A 23,601-nucleotide genomic window follows, 5' to 3' on the forward strand; every position below is an offset into this window, starting at 1 on the left:
TGTGCCGTAAACCCCCCCCCAAAAAACAACCGGGAGAGCGCGGAAAACACTTCCAGAGGAAATCCTGGAGGAATTCCGGGAAGGAAGAGGGAATGTTGAGCTGATCCTTCCACTGCGGGTCCTGAAGTGCTCCCGAATCCAGAGGAAAAGGCGGAACTCACCTCCGGTGTCGGGATCGTGGAAGTTGGGATCCAGCCCCTTTTCCAGCAGCCTGCAGACCTTCTCCGAGTTCAGCATCTGCACGTATTCCATGAATTTCTTCAGATTCGCCTGGATCCGGGAAAAAAAAACCACCATTAACATCCCCAAAAATCCACCAGGGAAACTTCCCCATCCCGAAAAATCGAAACAAAAAAATCGGGATAACGGGATCAAATCCTGTGAGGATGTGCCGCAAATCCACACGGAAAATTGTCCTTCCGTCGTCTCCTCAAACCGGGATTGCTGGAACATCCCATGGGAATTCCAACTTCCGGTTCCCCCTCTATCCCAAAGATGGAATTTTGCTCTCCCAAGCCTGAATTCCCAAAGATTTGCCTTTAATTCCCGAATTGTTGGGAGTTTTCCTGGGTTTTTTCCACTTTGGGAAGCTCGGCTTGATGAGGTCATTATTAAATTCCTGAATTCTGGGAATTGTGGAGGCAGGAATGGCTCCGGTGTGAAAATCCCAGCTCCCACATTCCCAGATTTCCAGACTTTTCCTCGGAGGAATTTTTTTGGGCAGCTTATTCCAACCCCACCTTGCAAAATCCGGCTTTGGGAAAGGTCCTGGAAAATCTGACGCAGCAGAAATGTTGGGAGCCGAGGGAAAAATTTGGGAAAAGCTCCAAGCAAAGGGTGAAGTTGAAGCTGGATTTGAAATCCAGGGAAAAACTCCTATTCCAGCATTTCCCTCCTTAATTCCATATGGAAAAATGATCATTTTTAGGGAGCCTGGCAGGCGATTCCTGGGAAAGTTGAGGGCATTTTTCCCTATTTCCAGGAGTTGGAAGAGGGAGGATTTTTCCCAAGAGAGCTCCAGGAGCTTCTGGCAGCACTGGGAAAATCCAAACCCTCCAGAGGGGAAAAACTCATGGAGTGGGAACTGAGAGGGGAAAAGCTTCTCCCTCCGAAATGGGAAGGGAAGGAATTAAATGAGGGAATTCCCACCGAGGAATCGGAGAAAAGAAGGAATCTCGTGTTCCTTCCCCAGCCCAGGAATTCCTTTCCCAAAACCCCAGTGGGCAAGGAACGAGATCCCATTCTTTCAAGAACTCCAGGAATTCTGGGCCAGGTTTTCCAATATTTTCAGGTGCCCCCGGAATAAAAACCTTCTGCTCGTTATTCCTGGCAGGATGGGCGCCGGAAAAGCGGGATCACAGCCCAGCCCCTTCCCGCTGCTCTTCCCAGAAATCCAGGGAAAATGAGATCCTCTCCCAGGCTCCGGTTTGCTCCAAAGAACTGGAATTAAGGCCGGCCGTGCCCTTGGAGCTGGGAGAGGCCGGAGAAGATCCATGGATCCGCCTCCCGCTCCCGGGCAGCAGCAAATGGATTCATTGATCCCACAGAAACGGGAAATTATGGATTTCCCGGCATGGCAGGAAAACACGGAGCCGTTCCTGGCCTCTGGAATTGGACAACTCGTCCCGGTGGGAATCTCTGGAGCCATGGCACCGGGAATCATGGACTCTAAACTCGGAAAGTTTTCCGGCTTTGCTTTGATTCGAGTGACACCATCCAGAGGCTGCGAGATTCCAGATATTCCAGAGCCTCGGGATGTCCCACAATCCCGTCAATCCTGTCCAGCCCTTTAAATCCCATAAAATCCAACATTTCCCTGCCCGAGGAACCAGACAGAGCCACGAATCCCAGGTTTTACAAGGAAAACCTCAGTATTAAACACATAGAAAAGCAGAAATTCCCAGAAACCGAAGGAGAAATTCCCAGGATTTGAAGCAAAAATTCCCCAGAAACTGAAGCAGAAATTCCCAAGAAACCAAAGCATGAACTCCGAGAAACTGAAGCAGAAATTCCCAGGATTTGAGACAGAAATCCCCCCAGGAGCTGAAGCAGAAATTCCCAAAAAACCGAAGCAGAAATTCCCAGGATTTGAAGAAGAAATTCCCAAAAACTGAAGCAGAAATTCCCAAGAAACCAAAGCAGAAACTCCAAGAAATTGAAGCAGAAATGGAACTGAAACAGAAATTCCCAGGATTTGAAGCAGAAATTCCCCAAAAACCAAAGTAGGAACTTCCCAGAAACTGAAGCCGGACGGCTCCGGGAGCTGACCCAGAAATTCCCAGGATTTGAAGCAGAAATTCCCAGAAACTGCAGCAGGAATTTCCCAGGAACTGAAGCAGAAATTCCTGGGATTTGAAGGAGAAAAGCCCCAGGAACTGAAGCAGAAATTCCCAGAGAAGCAGAAATTCCCAGAAATCCAAGCCGGAACCCCCCGAATTCCCCAGGAACCGAAGCGGGAATTCCCCAGCATCCAAACCCTGTGGAATCTCTGTGCTGGATTCCCAGCCATTCCCTGGAGCATCCCATTCCCGGCTCCATTATCCCGGAATCCCAGAACGACCCCCGGCCGTTATCCCGATGTTCCCCCGGATCCGGTACCGTTCCCGAGGCCCTCCGGGTGTCCCGGTGTCCCCGTGCCAGCCAGGAGCCCATCCCTGCTGCCGCTTCCCTCTGGATCCGGCTGCCGGAGCTGCTCCAATCCCACCCTTTCCCGAGAAATGTCGATCCGTGCCCGCTGTCCCGAGGCCGCTCGGCGTCGCTCCAACGGGCACGGAATGAGGACGGATCGGCGCTTATCCCTACTGGAATTGTGCCTTTGAGGCCTTGCCGATCCTATCCGGCATTCCCAAAATCCCACGGGCTCGGGAAGAGCAGCAGCTCAAGGAAAGGGGAAAAGGGAAGAGGGGAAAAAGGGGAAAAAAAGGAAAAGGGGAAAGGGAAACGAAAAGGGAAAGGGAAAGGAAAAAGGGAAAAAGGGAAAAAGGGAAAAGGGAAAAGGGAAAAGGGAAAAGGGAAAAAAGAAGGGGAAAGGGAAAGGGAAAAGAGAAAGGAAAAGCTCCTTCCGATACATCCATGGGGTCTGGAAAAGCAGCAGCCCAAGGAAAAGGGAAAAGGGAAAAGGGAAAAAGGGAAAAGGAAAAGGGAAAAGGGAAAAGGGAAAATGGGAAAAGGAAAAGGAAAAGGGAAAAGGGAAAAAGGGAGAAAGAAAAAGGAAAAGGAAAAGCTCCTTCTCAAGGAAAAGGAAAATGGGAAAAGGGAAGAGGGGAAAGGGGGAAAAAAGGAAATGGGAAAAGGGGGACAAGGGAAAAGGGAAAGGGAATGGGAAAAGCTCCTTCCCAAACATCCACAGGCTCTGGAAAAGCTCCTTCCCAAGGAAAAGGAAAATGGGAAAAGGGGAAAAAAAGGAAATGGGAAAAGGGAAAGGGAAAGGAAAAGGGGAAAGCTCCTTCCCAAAATCCCCCAGGCTCTGGAAAAGCAGCAGCCCAAGGAAAAGGGGAATGGGAAAAGGGGAAAGGGAAAAGGGAAACAAAAAGGGAATGGGAAAGGGAAAAGGAAAAAGGAAAAGGGGAAAAGGGAAAAGGAAAAGGAAAAGGAAAAGGAAAAGGAAAAGGGAAAGGGAAAGGGAAAGGGAAAGGAAAAGGGAAAGGGAAAGGAAAAGGAAAAGGAAAAGGAAAAGGAAAAGGAAAAGGAAAAGGAAAAGGAAAAGGAAAAGGAAAAGGGAAAGGGAAAGGAAAAGGAAAAGGAAAAGGAAAAGGAAAAGGAAAAGGAAAAGGAAAAGGAAGAAGGGAAAGAGGAAAAAGGGAAAAAGGGAAAAAGGGAAAAAGGAAGGCTCCTTCCCAAGGAAAAGGAAAATGGGAAAAGGGAAGAGAGGAAAAAGGGAAAAAAAGGGGAAAGGGAAACAAAAAGGGAAAAGGGAAAAGGGGAAGCTCCTTCCCAAAATTCCACAGGCTCCGGAAAAGCACCGGAACACCGTAAATCCATGGAAGGGGCTCCTCCATTGTCCCTCACAGGGAATTCTGGGAAGCAGCAGCAGCAGAGCCCAGCCGATCCCACTCCCATCCTAAAGCAGATCCCAAAAACTCGTGGCACCTTCCCATTCCCAGGAGCCTCTCCAGGCCTCCCCTTCCCTCCTTTCCCACTCCAGCTTCCTGGGAAATTCCAAAGTCTCCGCGGAGCTGCCGGCATCCGAAAAATTCCCGACCTTCCCACAATTCCCATGCCTGGATTTTTTATGGGATGCTGGAATTCCATCCGAGGGAAAGGCAGCGGGAGAGGGGATCCGGAATTCCCAAGCCGGGCCACGGAATCCCGGGATTTCAGGAGCTTTTCCATCCCAGGACACCCCCCTTGAATCCCGGTTTTCCGAACATCCCCATGATCCCTTCGGAGTTCATTTCGGGATAACCCCGACGTGAGCGAGACCGGGAGCATTTTCCAATGGATTTCGGGATTCGGGCAGGGAATCAGGGCCTGGAAAAGCTGGGAAAAATCTGGGAAAAACCCTGGGAATAAAGCAGGGCGGGGATGAGCCCATTGAGGCTCTCCAGGCGCAATTCCTGGCGGGAATGAATCCGTGATCCCGGATTTCAGCAGGCGCGGGATGCAATCCCTGGGAATGTCCTGGGAATGCTGGGATTGCTCGGGATAGCCCGGAATTGCGGGAGAATTCCACGGGAATTGTGGGGGGATTCCGCGGGAATTCCGTGGGAATTACCTTGGTGTGGAGCTTGGCGAACTGCTTGTCATCGAGCAGCGGCTGCGAGTACACGCGGCGCTTGTAGCGGAACTGCGGAGATAAGGGGAGAGATAAGAGATAAGAGACAATAAGAGATAAGGGGTTGGCAGAGATATAAGCAATGAGAGATAAGAGAAAAAAGAGAGAGAAGAGATAAGAGATAAGATATGATAAGAGATGAGAGATGAGAGATGAGAGATGAGAGATGAGAGATGAGAGATGAGATGAGAGATAAGATGAGAGATAAGAGATAAGAGATAAGAGATAAGAGATAAGAGATAAGAGATAAGAGATAAGAGATAAGAGATAAGGGGTTGGTAGAGATATAAGCAATGAGAGATAAGCGAAAAGAGAAAAGAGAAAAGAGAAAAAAGAAAAGAGAAAAGAGAAAAGAGAAAAAAGAGAGAAAAGAGATAAGAGAGAAAAGAGAAAAGAGATAAGAGAAGAGATGATAAGAGATGATAAGAGATGATAAGAGATGATAAGAGATGATAAGAGATAAGAGATAAGGGGTTGGCAGAGATATAAGCAATGAGAGATAAAAGAGAAAAGAGGAAAGAGAAAAGAGAAAAGAGAAAAGAGATAGGAGATAGGAGATAGGAGATAGGAGATAGGAGATGATAAGAGAAAAGATAGATACAAAGAGAAGAGATAAAGACAAGAGTGAGACAAGAGATAAGACATAAGATGTAAGAGATAAGAGATGAAGATGAAAAATTCAGGTGAAAGATAAGAGGTAAGAGATAAAGATAAGAGAGGAGAGGTGAAGGCAGGATCTGAAGATAAAAGATGGGGTAAAAGATAAAGAGGAAAGATGCAGATTAAAGATAAGAGATAAAGCGAGATGAGATAAGCGATAAGGATCAGATATGCAATAAAGATAAGAGATGGATGTGCGATATGAGAGGTAAAGATGAAAGATAAAGATTAAAAATGAAGATGAAAGGTTAGAGATAAGAGATGAAGAGAAGACGGGAGAGAAGATATGAGATAAAGGTGAAATGAAATGAAATAAAACAAAACAAAATAAAATAAAAAAATAAATAAAATAAAATAAAATAAAATAAAATAAAATAAAATAAAATAAAATAAAATAAAATAAAATAGTGAAAAGAAAAGAAAAGAAAAGAAAAGAAAAGAAAAGAAAAGAAAAGAAAAGAAAAGAAAAGAAAAGAAAAGAAAAGAAAAGAAAAGAAAAGAAAAGAAAAGAAAAATAAATTAAAATAGAACAAGACAAAATAAAACAAAATGAAATGAAATAAAATAAAATTAAAATTACATTAAATTAAAATTTAATTTAAAATAAATTAATTAAAAGAAAAGAAAACAAAATAAAACAAAACAAATTTAATTTTAATTTAATTTAATTAATTAAAATGAAAGAAAATAAAACAAAATAAAACAAAATTTAATTTAATTTAATTAATTTTTAAAAAGTGAACAAAGTAAAACAAAATACAATAGAAATTAAATTAAATTAAATTACACAAAATAAAATAAAATAAGGTAAAATAAAAATAAAAATTAAAAATAAAATAAAAATAAAAATTAAATGAAAATAAAATAAAAATTAAATGAAAATAAAATAAAATAAAGCAAAATAAAATAAAATGAAAATAAAATTTAAATAACCAACATAAGATAAATATACAATGACATAAAATAAAAATAAAATAAAGCAAAATAAAATAAATCAAGTAAAATCAAGTAAAATAAAAATTAGAAGAAAAATTAAAAAAATACAACAATAAAAATTAAAAAATGAAAATAAAATAAAATAAAATAAATAAAATAAATTTTAAAAAATGAAATGAAATGAAATGAAATGAAATGAAATGAAATGAAATGAAATGAAATGAAATGAAATGAAAATCAACCAAACCAAACCAATCCGAACCCCCCAAATCCAAGGCAAGGCCCCGAGCGGGAGCGGCTCCGCGGCTCTCACCTCCAGGTAGGGCACGGGCGTGTCGGGGTTCAGGGGATATTCCCGCAGCAGCCGCTCCTCGTCCAGGAACTTCCCGGCGCGGCCGTTGAAGGGCGGCTGGAAGAGGCCGTAGTTGAGCACATCCTTGAGGCTGTGGTTGAGCGTGCACAGGATGCGCTGCTTGGACACCCACACGGGAACGTCGGGATTCAGCCGGAGACACTTCTGGGAACGCACACGGAACCCGGTGTCAGCGGGAATGGGACCCGCTGTCAGCAGGAATGGGACCCGATGTCAATGGGAACGGGACCCGGTGTCAATGGGAACGGGACCCGGTGTCAGCGGGAATGGGACCCAGTGTCAATGGGAACGGGACCCGGTGTCAGCGGGAGTGGGACCCGGCATCAACCGGAATGGGACCCGGTGTCAGCGGGAACGGGACCCGGCATCAGCGGGAATGGGACCTGGCGTCAACTGGAATGGGACCTGGCGTCAGCGGGAATGGGACCCGGTGTCAGAGGGAGTGGGACCCGGCGTCAACCGGAATGGGACCCGGCGTCAGCGGGAATGGGACCCGGTGTCAATGGGAATGGGACCCGGTATCAGCGGGAACGGGACCCGGTGTCAATGGGAATGGGACCCGGTATCAGCGGGAACGGGACCCGGTGTCAGTGGGAATGGGACCCGGTGTCAACCAGAATGGGACCCGGCATCAATGGGAATGGGCCCCGGTGTCAGCGGGAATGGGACTCGGTGTCAGCGGGAACGGGACCCGGTGTCAACCAGAATGGGACCCGGTGTCAGCGGGAATGGGACCCGGTGTCAACCGGAATGGGACCCAGTGTCAGCGGGAATGGGGCCCAGTGTCAACCAGAATGGGACCCAGCGTCAACGGGAGCGGGACCCGGTGTCAGCGGGAATGGGACCCGGTGTCAACCAGAATGGGACCCGGTGTCAGCGGGAGTGGGATCTGGTGTCAGCGGGAATGGGACCCGGTGTCAGCGGGAACGAGACCCGGTGTCAGTGGGAATGGGCCCCGGTGTCAGCGGGAATGGGACCCGGTGTCAGTGGGAACGGGACCCGGTGTCAGCGGGAGTGGGACTCGGCGTCAGCGGGAGTGGGACCCGGCGTCAATGGGAATGGGACCCGGTGTCAGCGGGAGCGGGAGACGGCAGGAATTCACTGTGTTATCCGTGGGAATGGCAGGAAAGAGGGAGGGAAGGATGGGATTTGGGATTTTGTGGGATTTAGGGAGGTCAAACCTATGGGAAATGAGGAATTCCCGAGTTTTTCTGGCCTAATAAATGGAAAACCTCCAAAAAATGGGATGTTGCCACCGTGAATTCCAGAGGGAAATCCAGCGGCAAATACAGGGATAAAAGGGGAATCCACGGGGTTCGCCATGGCTGGGACTGTGGGAACTGGGGAAGAGGGAAGGATGGGATTAGGGATTTTGTAGGATTCAGGGAGGAATTCCCAAGTTTTCCTAGTTTTTTTCAATTATAAAAACTGAAAAAATTGGATGTTCCCACTGTGAATTCCAGAGGGAAATCCAGTGGCAAACACAGGGATAAAAGGGGAATCCACGGGGTTCGCCATGGCTGGGGCTGTGTGAAGGGGGGAAGAGGGAAGGAAGGATAGGATCTGGGATTTTGTGGGATTCAGGGAGGGTCAAACCTATGGAAGATGAGGAATTCCCGAGTTTTTTGATTTTAGAACAAATAATATCCCAAATCCTTTGGATGTTCCCACTGTGGATTCCTTCCCTCAGGAAGAGAAGGCGGCGCTGGGTTTGGATTGAGGGATTCATCCCAAATCCCCTCAATCCCAGTAAATATTCCCAATTTTTGGAAGGCAAAGCAAATTCCCACCCCTGCCCTGTGCTCTTCCAGCAGAAACTTCCCAGTTTTTCCAGGTTTTCCCTGCTCATCCCTGTCATTCCCCCTTTTCCATGGAATAATGCCGAGGGATATCACAGATCCACACAACATTCCCTGTCCACGGAGACGCTGGACACAGCCTTGGATTGACATCGATCCAATGCCACATTCCCAAATTTCCAGCGGCTCCAAAGGATCTGGAGCTCCCACGGGAGCAGGAGGAGGACAGGGATCAGCAGGATCCACAAATCCCGACTTCATTTAATGCCAAGGCCTGGGACTCATGGAATCCTGGGATCGTTGAGGTTGGAAAAGAATTCCAAGGTCACCAATCCAAGCTGGGCCAGATCCCTGGCAAAGCCCTGAGTGGAATTCCAGGAATTCCTTGGACACCTCCAGGGATGGCGACTCCAAACCTCCCTGGGCACTTCCAAGGCCTGAGCACCCTTTCCATGGGGAAATTCCTGCTGATTCCAACCTGACATCCAGCCTGGAATTTGTCCGGCAGACTGAGGTCAAATTCCATCACATCCTGGAATCCAAGGAAAAGCGGCCAAGGGAGAGAAATCCGGAGGTGAAAACCTCAAAGAAATTCCAGCTCTGCTCTCCTCGAGCCCCCTGAGAAAAGCGGGATCCTCATCCTTTCCATGAATAAAAAAACCGGGAATGTCGCTGCATTCCCGCTTTATTCAGCCTCCAGGAGTTTTCCTCGCTGGAAGTTTTCCCTGTTTTCCGGATTAAATTCCTATTAAAATATGGAGCTGCTGGAAAAATATCAGCTGGGGGAAGATCCAGGTTTAAATCCATCAGATTTTATCCCAAATTTTTCTGGGAAGAGTCAAACTCCGGGCAAAGTTAACATTCCCTATTTAAGTGGGAAAACAGATTCTCCCTCTGGAATCAGCAGGAAAAATTCCCGGCTCTGGAGAGAGGTTGGAGCCCTGCAGAGCCCTTGGAGAATCTGGGATTTAATGGGATCTTATGGATCAGCTTTTCCAAACGCGGCTGGCTCCTGGTGCTCTCCCACCAGAGAGATCCAAAGCAGCCGGATCAGCGGGAAAAGTGGGAATTCTGCTGTTCCCAGGTGAGATCCCACCTGCAGAGCTGCTCCAGCCCTGGAATTCCCAGCACTGGAAGGACGTGGAGCGATTCCAGAGGCAGCAGGATGAGCAGAGGGATGGAGCAGCTCTGCTGTGGGAAAAGCTGGGAGAGCTGGGAATGTTCCCCTGGAGAAGGGAAGGATCCAGGGAGAGCAGAGAGCCCCTTGCAGGGCCTAAAGGGGCTCCAGGAGAGCTGCAGAGGGGCTGGGGCCAAGGGCTGGAGGGCCAGGAGCCAGGGAATGGCTTCCCAGTGCCAGAGGGCAGGGCTGGATGGGAGATTGGGAATTGGGAATTGCTGGCTGGGAGGGTGGGCAGGCCCTGGCACAGGGTGCCCAGAGCAGCTGGGGCTGCCCCTGGATCCCTGGCAGTGCCCAAGGAAAGGCTGGAGCAGCCTGGGATCCGCTGGAATGAAACCTCGGGAATGGTTCCGGGAGCAGCTCAGAGCAGGGGAGGCCTCTGCCCTCTGGAAAAGCCACGGGATGCAGAGAAGATCCCCAATTTCCAACACAATCCTGGAGAACGCTCCCAAACATTCCTGCAGGGATCATTTTTCCACCTCCCCCACCAGATCAGGAGAAGAAAAATCCCAGGAAGTGGGAAGGGGATGAATCCTGGTTGTTTTTAGGGATCTGCGCTGCATTCCCTGAGTCCCAGCCCAGCAGGAATTCCAGCCGCATTCCCCATGGGATGAAGGGAGCGCTTGTGCGGAAAAGGAGGAAAATTTGGCTGCTGGAATTCCAAAAATTCCAGGCTTTGGGTCCCCATTCCTGGGACAGGAGCCAGGGAACGGCTCCCAGTGGGAAAGGGGAGCTTGGGATGGGATCTTGGGAAGGAATTCCCGGCTGGACTGGAATTCCCAGAGAATCTGTGGCTGCCCCTGGATCCCTGGAATGTCCAAGGAAAGGCTGGAGCAGCTGGAGATCGCGGATGTTTCCCTGGATGAGCTTTAAGGCGCTTCCCAAAATCCCATCCTGGGATCCAGGAGGGATCCCAAAGGTGCACAAATTCCTGGAATAAAACAGGACAAATTCTCCACAGCTCCAAGAATTCCAAGCTTGGGATTGAACCCTCGGGAATGCCGGGATGCCAGACAAGATCCAGCCAATATTCCAGCTTTAAAGAACCGGCATTCAACAATCCCTGAGGAGCTGGAAAAAAGCTGGGAATTCTTCATGGATGAGAAAGGAAATGGAAAAGAAACTGCAGGAAAGGGGGAGAAGGGAATTTCCTGGGATCACATTGGAATCTGGGAGCCAATGGATGGAAGGAATGGGAAAATTGACCTCCAGGATGGAGCAGCCAAAGGAACGGAGTGGAGGAATCCATCAGAATTCCTTCGGGAATGGGAACGGGAAAGATCCCAATCCTACAAACCCACAAGGGAGGCAAAATTCCCAAAATCCCTCCAGCACATTCCCTATTGGAGAACTGAAGTGCCAAAAGCAGGGAGAGCTCCGTTAATCCCCAAAAAACCGGGAAAGGTGAAGGACAAGCAGGATTCCCGGTGCGGGAATTCATCGGTGGAGTGATGCGGATCCGGGATCGGGGCTGGAATTTGGGCTGCTCCGGAATTTGGCAGCACATCCAGAGCTTCTCCGTCGCGTGCGGCTCCAGCGATCCCGAATTCCAGGAAACAACAACAGGAAAAAGGGGAAGGGAAAGAAGGGAAAGGTGACCGGAGGCTCCAGACAAAGGACAACGGATCCAGGTCCATCCCTAAGGAAGAGCTCCGGGCACGGATCCGGGCACGGCTCCTCCGAAAACTGGGACAAAGTTCCAGGCGCAATCCAGGCCCAGGGAACGTTCCCGGCTTTCCTCCAAGGATTCTGTTTGGATTTCTCCAAGGATCCCGGTTTTCTTCCCGGTTACTCCTTTCAAGGCATTCCAGCAGCGTTCCCACTCCCACAGGGGGGGAAATTCCATGGGATTCTCCTGGGAGAAGGGATCAAGGCTGCAGGATTGGGAATATCCATGAGAATTCCCACCTGGAGTTCCCAAATCCCAGCCTGGGACAGGCCGGATGTCCCCATTCCCATCATTCCCATCATTCCAGTCCTCAGCTCTTCCCAAGATCCCACAGGGTGGAAAAACCCATGGAATTCTCCTGGGAGAAGGGATCAGGGGTGCAGGATTGGGAATATCCATGAGAATTCCCACCAGGAGTTCCTAAGTCCCAGCCTGGGACAGGCCAGATGTCCCCATTCCCATCATTCCTGACCCCAATCCCAGGAAGGATTTGGGATTTTCAGAAATCCCGGGAAAAGCAATCCTGGAGGAGAGGAGGAATCCGCAGGAGTTTTCCACCTTCCGAAGGCAAACTGGGACCAGTTTAAGGCGCCAACTGGGAAAACCATCGGGAATTTCGGGGCTTAGGTCATTTCCTGAGGGAAATTCCAGCCCTGCCGCTCCCGGAGCTCAATTCCGGGCTGGGAGAAGCCGCTTCCAGCAAAAGGAAAAATGGGATAAGGGTGGGAGGGAGGATCCAGGAAGCACCTGGAGCTCCAGCCCTTCTTGGAGCCGGGAAAACAAAGGATTTGGGATTTTCCGGGGAATCGGGGGCTGATCCATCAGGAAGGGCGTTGGATGTTGAGTCATCCCTCAAAAGCCAATCCCTAAATCCCACCCGGGGATTTGGGGTGGAAAAGTCCATCCGAAAATCCCGGAATTTCGAGCTTTCCGCAGCACCGACAGCCCCGGCCACCCTGATATTCCCAAAGTCCCCAAAAAGCTTGGAATGTCCATTCCATGCTGGTGATCCCGGCTTGGCCAGGGATTGTCACCCTCAGGATGTCCTCGGCCTCCACATCCAGAGGATCCGGCATTCCCTGGATCCCCCAGGCTTTTCCAGGGAATTTGCTGTTCCCGTCCTGCCCAGGGCTTCCCGTGGGATTTGCTCCAGCACTTTTCCGGGATAAAGGTTCCCCTCGGATTCCCTTTTTCTCCCATTCCAAAACACGCCGGGAAAACCGTCAGGAATTCCAACTCAAACACCACATTTCCCTGGAAAAGCCATCCCAGTCCATCCCTGGCAGCTCCTGAGCCACCGGATCGAGGCTGGAATTTTCCCTTGGGAAGCATCATTCCCTTGGCCCTGACCTCACTTTTCCAGGATTTTTCCCGATCCATCCAGGAGCGCCAGGATCTGCGGGATCCGGGATTCCCTGGATCCACCTCCCAGACTTTTCCAGGGAATCCGTTCCCCACATCCTGCCCAGGCCTTCCGTGGGATTCTCTCCGTCATTCCCTGGGATAAAGGAGAGCTCCGAGGTTCCTCTCGGATTCCCATTTTTCCTATTCCAAAGCACACCAGGAAAACTCCCAGGAATTCCTCTAAAATCCCTGGAAAAGCCATCCCAGTCCATCCCTAGCAGCCCCTGATCCACCGGACTGAGGCTGGAATTTTCCCTGGGAAGCAGCACCAGCGAGGCCCTTTCCCAGGATTTCTCTGGATTTCCCAGGATTTTTCTGGATTTTCCAGGATTCTCACTGATTTTCCAGGATTCTCACTGATTTTCCAGGATTTCTCCCGGTCCCTCAGGATCACCAGGATCCGCTGGATCCGGTGGCTTCGCCCCCACATCTCCTTATTCCCAAAATTCCTTCCCAAATTTTTAACACCGAAGCAAAAACCTTGGAATGTTCTCCCTCCTTCCCTCAGGACTTTCCCAAAAAACCACAACTCATCCTCAGGAATTCCATGCTCCTTCCTTTCCCCCTGGAGCTGCCCCAGCCTTTCCAGAAATTCATGGAATTCTCATCAATCCCATCCTTTGTATCCAATCTTATTCAAGATTCCAAACACATTCCCAGGAAAACCCAACGGTTAAACCTCCCCGGGAATTCTTTCCCAGAAGCTGCCGAGTTTCCTGGTTTTCCATGGAATTTCCCGGTTTTCCATGGAATTTCCCAGTTTTCCATGGAACATCCCAGCTCCGTTCGTTGTTCTTTAGGCTCGACACCAAAGCCGGCATTGAAGGCATTCCCGAAAATCCCTTTTCCCTGTGGAATAACCTCTTGGAATGACATCATTCCTCCCTCCTCATCCTCTCCACCCTTCCTATCCCGGCGGGAATTCCCGGCAGGAATTTCTTGGAAATTCCAGCACTCACCGGCCGCTCCATCCCGGAGTGAAACTTCCCAACTTTTCCCACCAGCAGCTCCGTCCTTTCCTTCTCCTCCCTCCGTGTCCTCTCAGATGCTCCGACAGGACAAAATCCCAGGGATGGGGTATCCCTGTTTTCCATGGCTCCAGCGGGAGCCTCCGGAAGCGGCCGCTCCGGAGCTTTTAATTAAAAGCCACAGAAATCCCGGGAATGTTGATAAATTTATCCAACCACTCCCCTCCGGATCAATCCCTCCGGGATTGGTTGGACGCTCCCAGCGGGGTCGTTCCCAGGCAATCCCAGCTCCACGCTCGGATTCCCAGGAAAAATCCTGAAGCCCGAGCTGGGAAGGAAAGGGAATAAGAGGGGGAATAGTCCCTCCTATCCCTGCTTTATCCGGTTAAAACCGGGATTTTCCTGCCGTTAATGCCGAGCTCGGCTTTAAACCCCACACATTCCTCCGCGTTCCTGTGGAATTTTCTCTCCTACTTCCCACAAAAAACGAGGATCCGGTTATTTAGGATGCGACAGCACAAAAAAAAAAGGCGGGAAAACTCCGGGGAAAAAACCAAGGATTTGATGATTCCGTGCACTAAAAATCTGGATTACGAACGGCGTGGGTAAAAATTCCAAAGTTTTTCCTGGGAAAAATGGGAATTGGCCATGGGAAATCTCAATAACGAAAGATAAGATTTGGTTCCACGCACAAATAAAATCGGGATTTGGATCCAACGGAATTCCAAGGGGGAAGGTGCCGAAGTTTTAACGGGAAGGAAAGGAGAAGGAGGATTTGGGTGGGAAGTATTAATTAATGAATGATTAATTAATAAATGATTAACAAATTATTAATTAATGAATGATTAATTACTATTTCTTGGTTATTAATAAATCAGAGAAGTGGGCTTGGGTAATTCTGAATTTTTCAATTTTTAGGGAATTTCGTTATCAAATTCCAGGTGGGGTCAGATGAGCTCGGATCATCCTGGTTCCCCATTGGAATTTGAGGCTCTTTAAGGACTTTTCCCACCCAAACCATTCCCTAATTCCCAAGAAAACCTCCCACAAATCTTTTCCCAGTCCCAAAAATTCCATCATTCCCAATTCTCGCTCCTTGTCCTGCTCGTTGCTCCAGGCTTCCCTCATTCCTTAAAAAAAAACGGGATTAAAAAAAAAAAAAAGCCGGAATTTCCATTGATCCCTGATGGGAGCAGGGGGGAGGATTTGAGGTTTGCTGATTGGTTAATTAATCGACCATCGTTAATTAATTAATCGGTGACCCGTGAATGTCGGGATGTAATTGAAGATCCAGGGCAAAAGCGGCTCCGGAATGTTTGATTCCAACCGGGATCCGCCGGAAAAATGAGCTTTAACAGCCCAGCTGGAGGAATTTTTCCATGGAAAACCAAAATTCCTGGAGCGTGGGAGTGGATGAGGTTTAACGAATCCTTTCTCGGGTGCTTTTAATTAATTAAAAATTTGCATGGATGTACCACCAAAGGCTGGAAAAACTGGGAATAGGGACAATAAAAACTGGGAATGAGGGTGGGATGGGATCTGGGATTAACCAGACAGCAAAGAAATCCAAAACTGGGGAGATTCCACTAAATTTGAGGGATTTTAGGGGGGATTTTCCACTAAAAAAGTCGGAATTTGAAATAAGCGGGATGGCAAATCCCGGAGCAGATCCCACGGGGAGTTATTCCATGAAATCCCAAAAAATCCGAGGAGACTCAGCAAAAATTCCTGGGGTTTTGTCAACCTTCCCGCACGTTCCGGCTCGGCAGAGGATGGAAAACTCGGCCTGGGAATGGGATCCGTGAGGCAGCGAATTCCAAATGAATTTCCCAGGAATAGCAGGGGGTGGGGGAGGAAAAGGAGGGAACGGTGGAGGAAAATCCATGGAAAAGGGGAGAGGAATGAGCCCAATCCAGCTCCAGCTCAGCTGCCCTCGGAGCAGCGATCCCGGAATTCATCCCAACAACGAGTGGGAGAAGCTCCAGATGTTCCAGGGGCTGGGAACGCCCGTGGTGCTCTCGGAGAATCCCAGAATTCCGGGATCAGTGAGGTTGGGAAAGAATTCCAAGGTCACCAATCCAAGCTGGGCCCGATCCCAGCCCTGAGAGCCACATCCTGGAATTCCTTGGACACCTGCAGGGATGGGCACTCCAAACCTCCCTGGGCACTTCCAAGGCCTGAGCGCCCTTTCCATGGGGAAATTCCCAAATCTCGCCCTGCCCCTCCCCCGGCGCAGCCCGAGGCCGTTCCCTCTTTTCCCGGGCTCATTCCCACAGCAGATCCCGATCCCCGCTGCCTCCGGGCAGGAGCTGTGCAGAGCCACGAGGCCATTCTCGATCCCTGCCCGGCTCCCAGCAAAGCTCCCCCGGCCCCGATCCCGGGGCAGATCCCGCTTTTCCCGGGCTCTCCCTGCACGGATCCCTGGCAGCCCCTGCCCAGCCCGGGGGGGCTCGCGGGCCCTTCCCGAGGCACTGCCAGCATTCCGTGGGAAAGGATTCCCGAATTCCAGGATCCCGGCGTGCTGTGGCTGGGAAGGACCTCAAAGCCCATCCCAAAGATCCCACAGGATCTGGGAGATCCCACGGGCACAGCGCAGGAAGTTTTCCAAGCGTTTCCATTCCTGGTATCAGAGAAATCCACCCTGTGTTGATCCCAAACCTTCAGCTCCTGGAATGGATCCACAGGATCCACCTGGAGCCAAAAAAGCTCAGAAAAATGGGAGAAATTCCCACTGGGACAGTCCAGCCTGAGGAAAACGTGTCCATTAAATCCTTCCCGCCTTCCTTATTCCAAGCTTTCCTTCATCCCTCTCACTTCCAGCTGAGTCCTTCCCATGGAGCCGCGGGGTCTCCTCATTCCCAAACCTTTTCCATCCCCATCCCGACTTTTCCATCCCCATCCCGACTTTCCCAGCCCCTAATCCAGAGGAAATATTGGAAACCTGCAGTTCCATCCCATTTAAGTGGCTCTTTCCATGCAAATCCAATCAATTCCATGGAAAGAAATCCCATTTATCCCAAACAACTCCTTAAACAATTCCCCCGTCCCATCCCAAAGGATCCCGAGCAGCTGAAGCTCCCGGAATATTCCAGCACAAGCCCAAATCCCGGGAATCGCCCCGGGGGCAAAGCCGCCCTCCATGAGCACAATCAAACAAAGCGGATCGATCGGAATCCGAGCAATTCCCGATTTTAGCCGGGAGAAATCCGCCGGCAGCAAAATCCGCCCGCAAATAACCGAGGCTGTCGTTCATTCCCAATCCACAGCTCTTTTCCTAAGGAAAATCCGACTCGGATCAATCCGTGAGATTCGTTGGCAATTTAATGAATTGAAAAGATTTTCCCACCAAAATTCCCTTTTTTTCCCCTCCCGAGCGGATTTGCCGGAACTGAACGCATCCATTTAAGCGATTTTCATGGAAAACATCAATCCCATCTTCTCATTTTCCACCCTTTTTTTTCTCGGGAAGAGCACATTCCGTGCTTAATCAAGAGGAAGTTCCAGGGATTTGAGGCGAGGAAAACTTGGCCTTTAAAGAAAACGAATTTAGCATTTGGAAATATTCCTCAGCACTGAAAAAAATCAGGAATAACGACTCGGAATTCCATCTGCTGGATTTATCATGAATGGGCGAGCAACCAAATATTTCCAGCACCCACCAGGAACAGAAAAAAAAGGGAATTTTTTCCCAATAATTCCTTCAATTCAGGGGTTTTTGTGGACATCGAAATCTTGGGAGTTTGGGGGGGGGTGCTCGAATTCTGGGAATTGCCTTAAACAGCGGGAATGGGAAAAGAAACTCTTGGAAGAAACTCTCAGCTACTCGGGATGAAGGGAATTCCTGCCCTGATTCCAACTGAGGATCCGCAAGTTCTGGGCCCTTCCTGCCGGGAGAGCTGGGAAAGGGCTGGAGAATTCCTGAGGGAGCTGGGAAGGGGCTGGAAAAGTCCTGGGGGAGTCGGGAAGGGGCTGGAAAAGTCCAGAGGCCCTGAGGCAGTGGGGATCGGGATCTGCTGTGGGAATGAGCCCGGGAAAAGAGGGAACGGCCTCGGGCTGCGCCGGGGGAGGGGCAGGGCGAGATTTGGGAATTTCCCCATGGAAAGGGCGCTCAGGCCTTGGAAGTGCCCAGGGAGGTTTGGAGTCGCCATCCCTGGAGGTGCCCAAGGAATTCCAGGATGTGGCTCTCAGGGCTCGGGCCCAGCTTGGATTGGTGACCTTGGAATTCTTTCCCAACCTCAGCAATCCCGGGATTTAGGGTTAAAGGCAGGTGAGCACCTGAATCCTTCCAGGGGATTTTTGGGATCACTGATTGGATTCACAGCGGTTTTTGGGAGGCTCCGTTCGGATCCTCCCTGCGGATGCTCCAACGCCCGCCACGGGAAAACAGCTCCCAAAAAAAACCACAAAAAGCCTGGAAAAATCCGCAGGCAGCAGCTCCCGGCCATGGAGCACCTGCGGGGATGGGGACGGGAAAAATGGGAATGGGAACGAGGGAAAAAAAGCGGAGCAGCTGCTCCATTCACGGAGCGCGATCCGACGGATCTGAAAGGCGCCGCATTTCCATGGAAAAACAATGGGAAGCTCCAAGCGAAAAGCAGCTCCCGGCCTATTTGGGAGCGCTTTGATTCCCTCCCTAAAAGGGGAGGAAAAATCCATCGGAATTATCGACATCCGAGGATTTTTGCCGCAGCGGAAAAGCAGCCGAGGATCAAAGGTTTGGGAACAGGTTGGGGCCGTTCCCGAGGGCGATTCCCAACATCCCGATTTTCTCGTTGCAGGAATTCAGTTCTCCTGATTTTCCTTTTAGTTTTTCGGGGTTCCCACGGCTGAGACAGCGGAGAATGGAGAGAGGAATTTGGGAATTTTTGTGGATTTCGGGATCGAAGTACTGGGAAAACAGGGAATGGAAAAGCCTTGGGATGGAGGCAGGGAATTGGTGGGAAGAGCAGCGATCCCTCATCCCTCCCATTTCCAGGTGCTCCCATCCCTTGGAATCCACATTCCCACTGTGAGATCTCCTCTCCCATCCCTCCCTTTTCCCTGTTCTCCCATACCTTCCTGGGAATCGGCCCCATGGGATGGGTGGGAGCCTCCTCTTCCTCATTCCAGAGGAATCCACAACCAACATTCCCACAAAGCCTCGGGAAACCAAGGAATCTCCTTGGCAAAGCACAAGGAAAACCGGGAATGCTCCCGGTTAAAAACCACCTCGGAAGGGACAAAATGTGGGAATTCCCACTCCAAGGATTGAGGGATCAGGAGGGGGTAGGGGAGGGTTAAATCAGGAGATCCCAACACATCCTGGAAAACGTCAGGAAAAACCTCTGGAATTCCAGCTGGACACCCCCCGTTCCTGGGCCAGGAGCTGCTCCCAGATAAATCCAACTGGGATTTTATCTGAACTGCCTCATTCCGGCTTTTCCATGATTTCAGCGGGAAAAGGAAGAGTTGCCAGCACAAAACAGGGAAGGAAAACCTTTGGAAAACTCGGAAAAAGCCTCCCCGGCCGCACATCCCGGATTTTTCCAAGCTGTTCCCATAAACTCCAGCCCTGGGAATGCCGGCAGCTTCCCGAGCCTGCAGGAGCCTCTCATCTCTCCACATCCCAGTTTTTCTGGGATGTGCTGAGCCTGGGATTCCTTGGAATGAGCTTCCCAGCGGGAAAACAAAGGGAAAACCTTTGGGTCACACCCAGTGCCCATTCCCATGGGATGCATCCCAAGGTTTGCTCCGGCACTTCCAGGATCCCGGCACTGCTGACAGAGAGGAAAACCCGGCACATTCCCGGGATTATCCCTGGCTTTGCCACCTTTTCCTACCAAACAGGGCAGAGGCTCCCAAAGCGCTCCGGGAAAACTTCGGGAATGAGTTTTCCAAGGGGATTTAATGGCACAGAATCCATCGGTTATTCCAGAGGAACCAACCCGAGCTTGGGCATGTTCCTGTCTCCTTAAAATCTGGCTCCGAGCTCCCGGACCCCGTGGGAGGTTGGGATAATTTTATCCCAGGTCTCCACCACCCTTCCCACGGAGCAGCCGGAGGCGGGAATGGCTCTTCCCGAAGGATCTGTGGCTCCGGGATGGGACTGGGAAGCTCCAGCAGGATCCTAAGGATCTTCAGGGCTTTGTGCATCCTCCTTTTCCCGGGATCACATTCCCAGCTCAGGGTGAGGGAGGAGGGATGATCCAGGTTATCGAATTCCAAAGGAATTGCTGGTTTGGGAATCTCCAGGGTATCCAAGGAAATCAGTTCCCTGCCCTATGGAAAAGCTCCAGGACGGGAAACACCGGCACAAGGCTGGGCCTGGATCTGGGATCACGGCTGGATTCCCTGGAATCCTGCACTGGGATCAGTGGAGCATCCAATGGTTTCCCTGGAATTCTGCACTGGGATCGGTGGAACACCCCATGGCTTCCCTGGAATCTTGTAATGGGACCAATGGAACATCCCATGGTTTCCCTGGAACAGCCAGACTGGGATTGGGATATGCTGGGAATGGGATATGCTGGGAATGGGATATGCTGGAATCCTGCCCTGGGATCAGTGGAGCATCCCAGGGTTTCCCTGGAATCCTGCCCTGGGATCAGTGGAGCATCCCATGGTTTCCTGGAACAACCACACATCCCACAGCCCCATTCCCTGCCAAACTTTCCTATTCCCATGGAATTCCAAACTATCCCAAGCTGGAAAATCCCCCCAGGGTCTCCAAGCCCGACTCCTGGCTCCTCACAAAACAATCCCAACAATCCCAGCACGGACCTGAGGGCGTTTTCCCAACTTTTCCAGAATTCTGGGACCTGCCAGCGTTATCCAAACTTTTCCAGAGCTCTGGAATGCCGAGTGTTGCGACTGCTTCCAGAGGTTTTGGGAATTGCAGCTCCCTGGAGCAGCTCTCCCGCTCCAGGTGGGATTTTCCAGGTGTGGGCAGTTCAATCCCTCTTCCCTGACTCCGGATCAGGTGCAGGTGATACAAACCGGGATGTGCCGAAGGAAAAGGCCTTTTATTCCCAGAAAACCTGGGCGGGGATTTGTTCCTGGGAATTCGAGCACTTCCAGGCAATCCAAAGGATTTGGGATGAGCAAACCCAGCGGAGAGGAGTTGGAAAGGAGACAATTCCAGAAGAGCCGGAAAAGTCAGGCAGCGACATCCTGGCCTCAAATCCTGCCTGGAAGCTCCTGAGCTTTTCCCAGCTGGAGTCCTGAGCTTGGGAATGCTGGGATGGAGTCGCTGTCGGGGCTGGAAAACTGCCTGTGCACCCTGACGATCCCAAAGAATTCCCAGCTCCAAGCAGAGTTTGTTATGGAAAAACTGGTGGGAAAACAGCCACGGATCCAGAGCTCCAGAGGAATTTATGGGATGAGGATCCAGGGCTGGATCCAGAGCTCCAGAGGAATTTATGGGATGAGGATCCAGGACCAGAGCTCCAGAGGAATTTATGGGATGAGGATCCAGGGCTGGATCCAAAGCTCCCGAGGAATTTATGGGAGAGGATCCAGGACCAGATCCAGAGCTCCAGAGGAATTCTGCCCCTCAGCATTCCCAGCCTCGCTCCCTGCAAATCCCCCAGTTCCTGAGGATTCCCAGTTCCAGTTCCCTTCAAATCCCCCAACTCCAGGTAATTCCCGGCTCCAATTCCCTACAAATCTCCTAAATCCAGGCGATTCCCGGCTCCAGTTCCCCACAAATCCCCCAATTCCAGGTGACTCCTGGCTCCAGCAATCCCTGAGCCCTGCCGGACCCTGGAGCACCCCGGATGACCGCCCGTGGTGCCACCCTGCTGCGCCCAGCTGACCCCTCAGCGTGGCTGTGCCCTCCTGGGTCACTCCTGGGTCACTCCTGGACTCCCGGGGGTCACTCCTGGGTCATTCCTGGGTCACTCCTGGACTCCCGGGGGTCACTCCTGCACATCCCACCTATGGCAGCGTCCATCACCCCCATTCCAGTGTCCATCACCCCCCACACCATTCCAGTGTCCACCACACCTCCACTGTCCGGCCCAGTGGAGCACCCAGCGCCCCGGACACGAGTGACCATCCCCGGCCAGCGCTGTGGTCCCCACAGCCCGGTCCTGCTGCTCCCAGTCCCAATCCCAGTCCCGGAGCCGATCCCTCTTCCAGGCCGGCACTGGAGCCGCCCCCGTTCCTCGCTCCCCGTTCCCAGCCCGGTCCTGGAGCCGATCCCGGAGCCGATCCCGGTTCCAGCCTGGTCCCGATGGGCTCCTGGAGGGGCAGCGGCCCCGCGCTGCGGCCGCACCGGAGCCGCCCGGGATGGCAGCGCTGGCGCCGGGCTCTGCGGGGACCGGAGGGGACACCGGGATGGGAACACCGGGATGGGAACAGCGAGGAGCGGGGCAATGGGGACCCGTCCTGCCGGGCCCGCGGCGGGGAGAAGTTTGCCCGTGCTGCGGGAGCGGGGCCGGGAGCGGTCAGGATGCGGGTGGGGGATCAGGGTGCGCGTCGGGGCCGGTTTGGGAGCGGGTCGGGGCCGGTCCTGGTGCGGGTCAGGACCGCTGTGGATGCAGATCAGGGAGCGGGTCGGGAGCTGCTGGGATGCGCATCCCGGCGCGGATCGGGGCCGGTTTGGGAGTGGATCAGGGAGCGGATCGGGGCCGGTTTGGGAGCGGATCGGGGCCGGTCCGGCTGTGGATCAGGGAGCGGGTCGGGGCCGGTTTGGGAGCGGATCGGGGCCGCTCTGGGTGCGGATCAGGGAGCGGGTCGGGAGCTGCCGGGATGCGCATCCCGGCGCGGGCGTGTCGCTGTCGCGGTCCCGGTGCGGCTCGGGGGGCGCATCCCGGCTCGCTCACGGTCCCGGTGCGCATCCCGCCTCGGCTGAGCGGCGATCCCGGTCCGGCCGCTCGGGAATCCCTCCCCGATGCCCTCCCCGGTGCCTCGCCCGTCACTCACCGTCTGCTGCAGGTCGGGGATGCCGATGCGCACCACGATGGCGCCGGGCGCGGGCTCCTCCATGCGCGCCGGGGCCGCCAGCTTGGGCGAGCGGGGCCCGCCGGGGCCCCGGGCCGGCTCCAGCCGCGGCTCCTCCCGCAGGCCGGGGCTCGGCTCCCCGCTGCTGCCGGCGGCTCGGGGCTGGCGCTCCGGCTCCGGCGGCGGCGACTCGGGGCTCTCATGCTTGCTGCCCGCGGGGCTCAGGGGCATGCTCCGTGCGCCGCGGCGGGCGGCCCGCACCCGCTCCCGCACCGGCTCCGCTCCGCGCCGCGCCGGGGCCGCGCTCAGCGCCCGCCCGGGGCCCTGCGGGGGGACACCAAGGGTCAGGGGCGCGGCGGGAGAGCTCCGGGAGCGGCCCCGGGAGCGGCATCGCGGCTGGGGGATCCCGGGAAGAACGGGGGGAGTCTGGAGAGGGACCCCTGGAATTGCCACAGGTGGCAGGGAGAGCGCCCAGGAAGGGCCATTCCTCGGGAGAAAGCTGGGAAGGGACCCTTGGGATGCACCCCACGGGATCCCACAAACCGCCCGCCTCCAGCAGGGATCATCCCGGAAAAGTGACCGTTCCTCAGCAGAAATCTGGGAAGGGACCCTCGGGGCGCACAGGGACATTCCCACAGGGAGCCTCTGGAATATCCCCCCAGGAAGGGCCATTCCTTGGGAGAAATCTGGGAAGGGACCCTCGGGATACACACGGACATTCCCATGGGATCCCACAAACCGCCAGCAGGGATCGTCCCAAAAAAGTGACCGCTCCCTGGGAAGGGACCCGCGGGATGCACAGGGACATTCCCACAGGGAGCCTCTGGAATATCCCCCCAGGAAGGGCCATTCCTCGGGAGAAAGCTGGGAAGGGACCCTTGGGATGCACCCCACGGGATCCCACAAACCCCCACCCCCA

At 52.3% G+C, this 23,601-nt stretch overlaps 1 protein-coding gene across 2 annotated transcripts in view; it reads right to left on the reverse strand.

Annotated features, from left to right (window-relative positions):
* Window positions 1-22,913, reverse strand: part of SHANK3 (SH3 and multiple ankyrin repeat domains 3) — a 154,491-nt gene extending 131,578 nt beyond the window's left edge. Inside the window, exons 1-4 of one of the 2 annotated variants that reach the window (XM_069033593.1) lie at window positions 22,665-22,913; window positions 6,684-6,887; window positions 4,715-4,786; window positions 162-270 (exon numbers count right to left, since the gene is read on the reverse strand). In XM_069033593.1, the coding sequence (XP_068889694.1) occupies window positions 162-270; window positions 4,715-4,786; window positions 6,684-6,887; window positions 22,665-22,913 (634 nt within the window). The remainder of the gene's footprint in view (window positions 1-161; window positions 271-4,714; window positions 4,787-6,683; window positions 6,888-22,664) is intronic. The other variant, XM_069033601.1, reaches the window with a different exon arrangement.
* Between the last annotated feature and the right edge of the window lie 688 nt (window positions 22,914-23,601).

This window comes from Aphelocoma coerulescens, chromosome 1A, assembly GCF_041296385.1.
Source record: "Aphelocoma coerulescens isolate FSJ_1873_10779 chromosome 1A, UR_Acoe_1.0, whole genome shotgun sequence".
Lineage (NCBI taxonomy): Eukaryota > Metazoa > Chordata > Aves > Passeriformes > Corvidae > Aphelocoma > Aphelocoma coerulescens.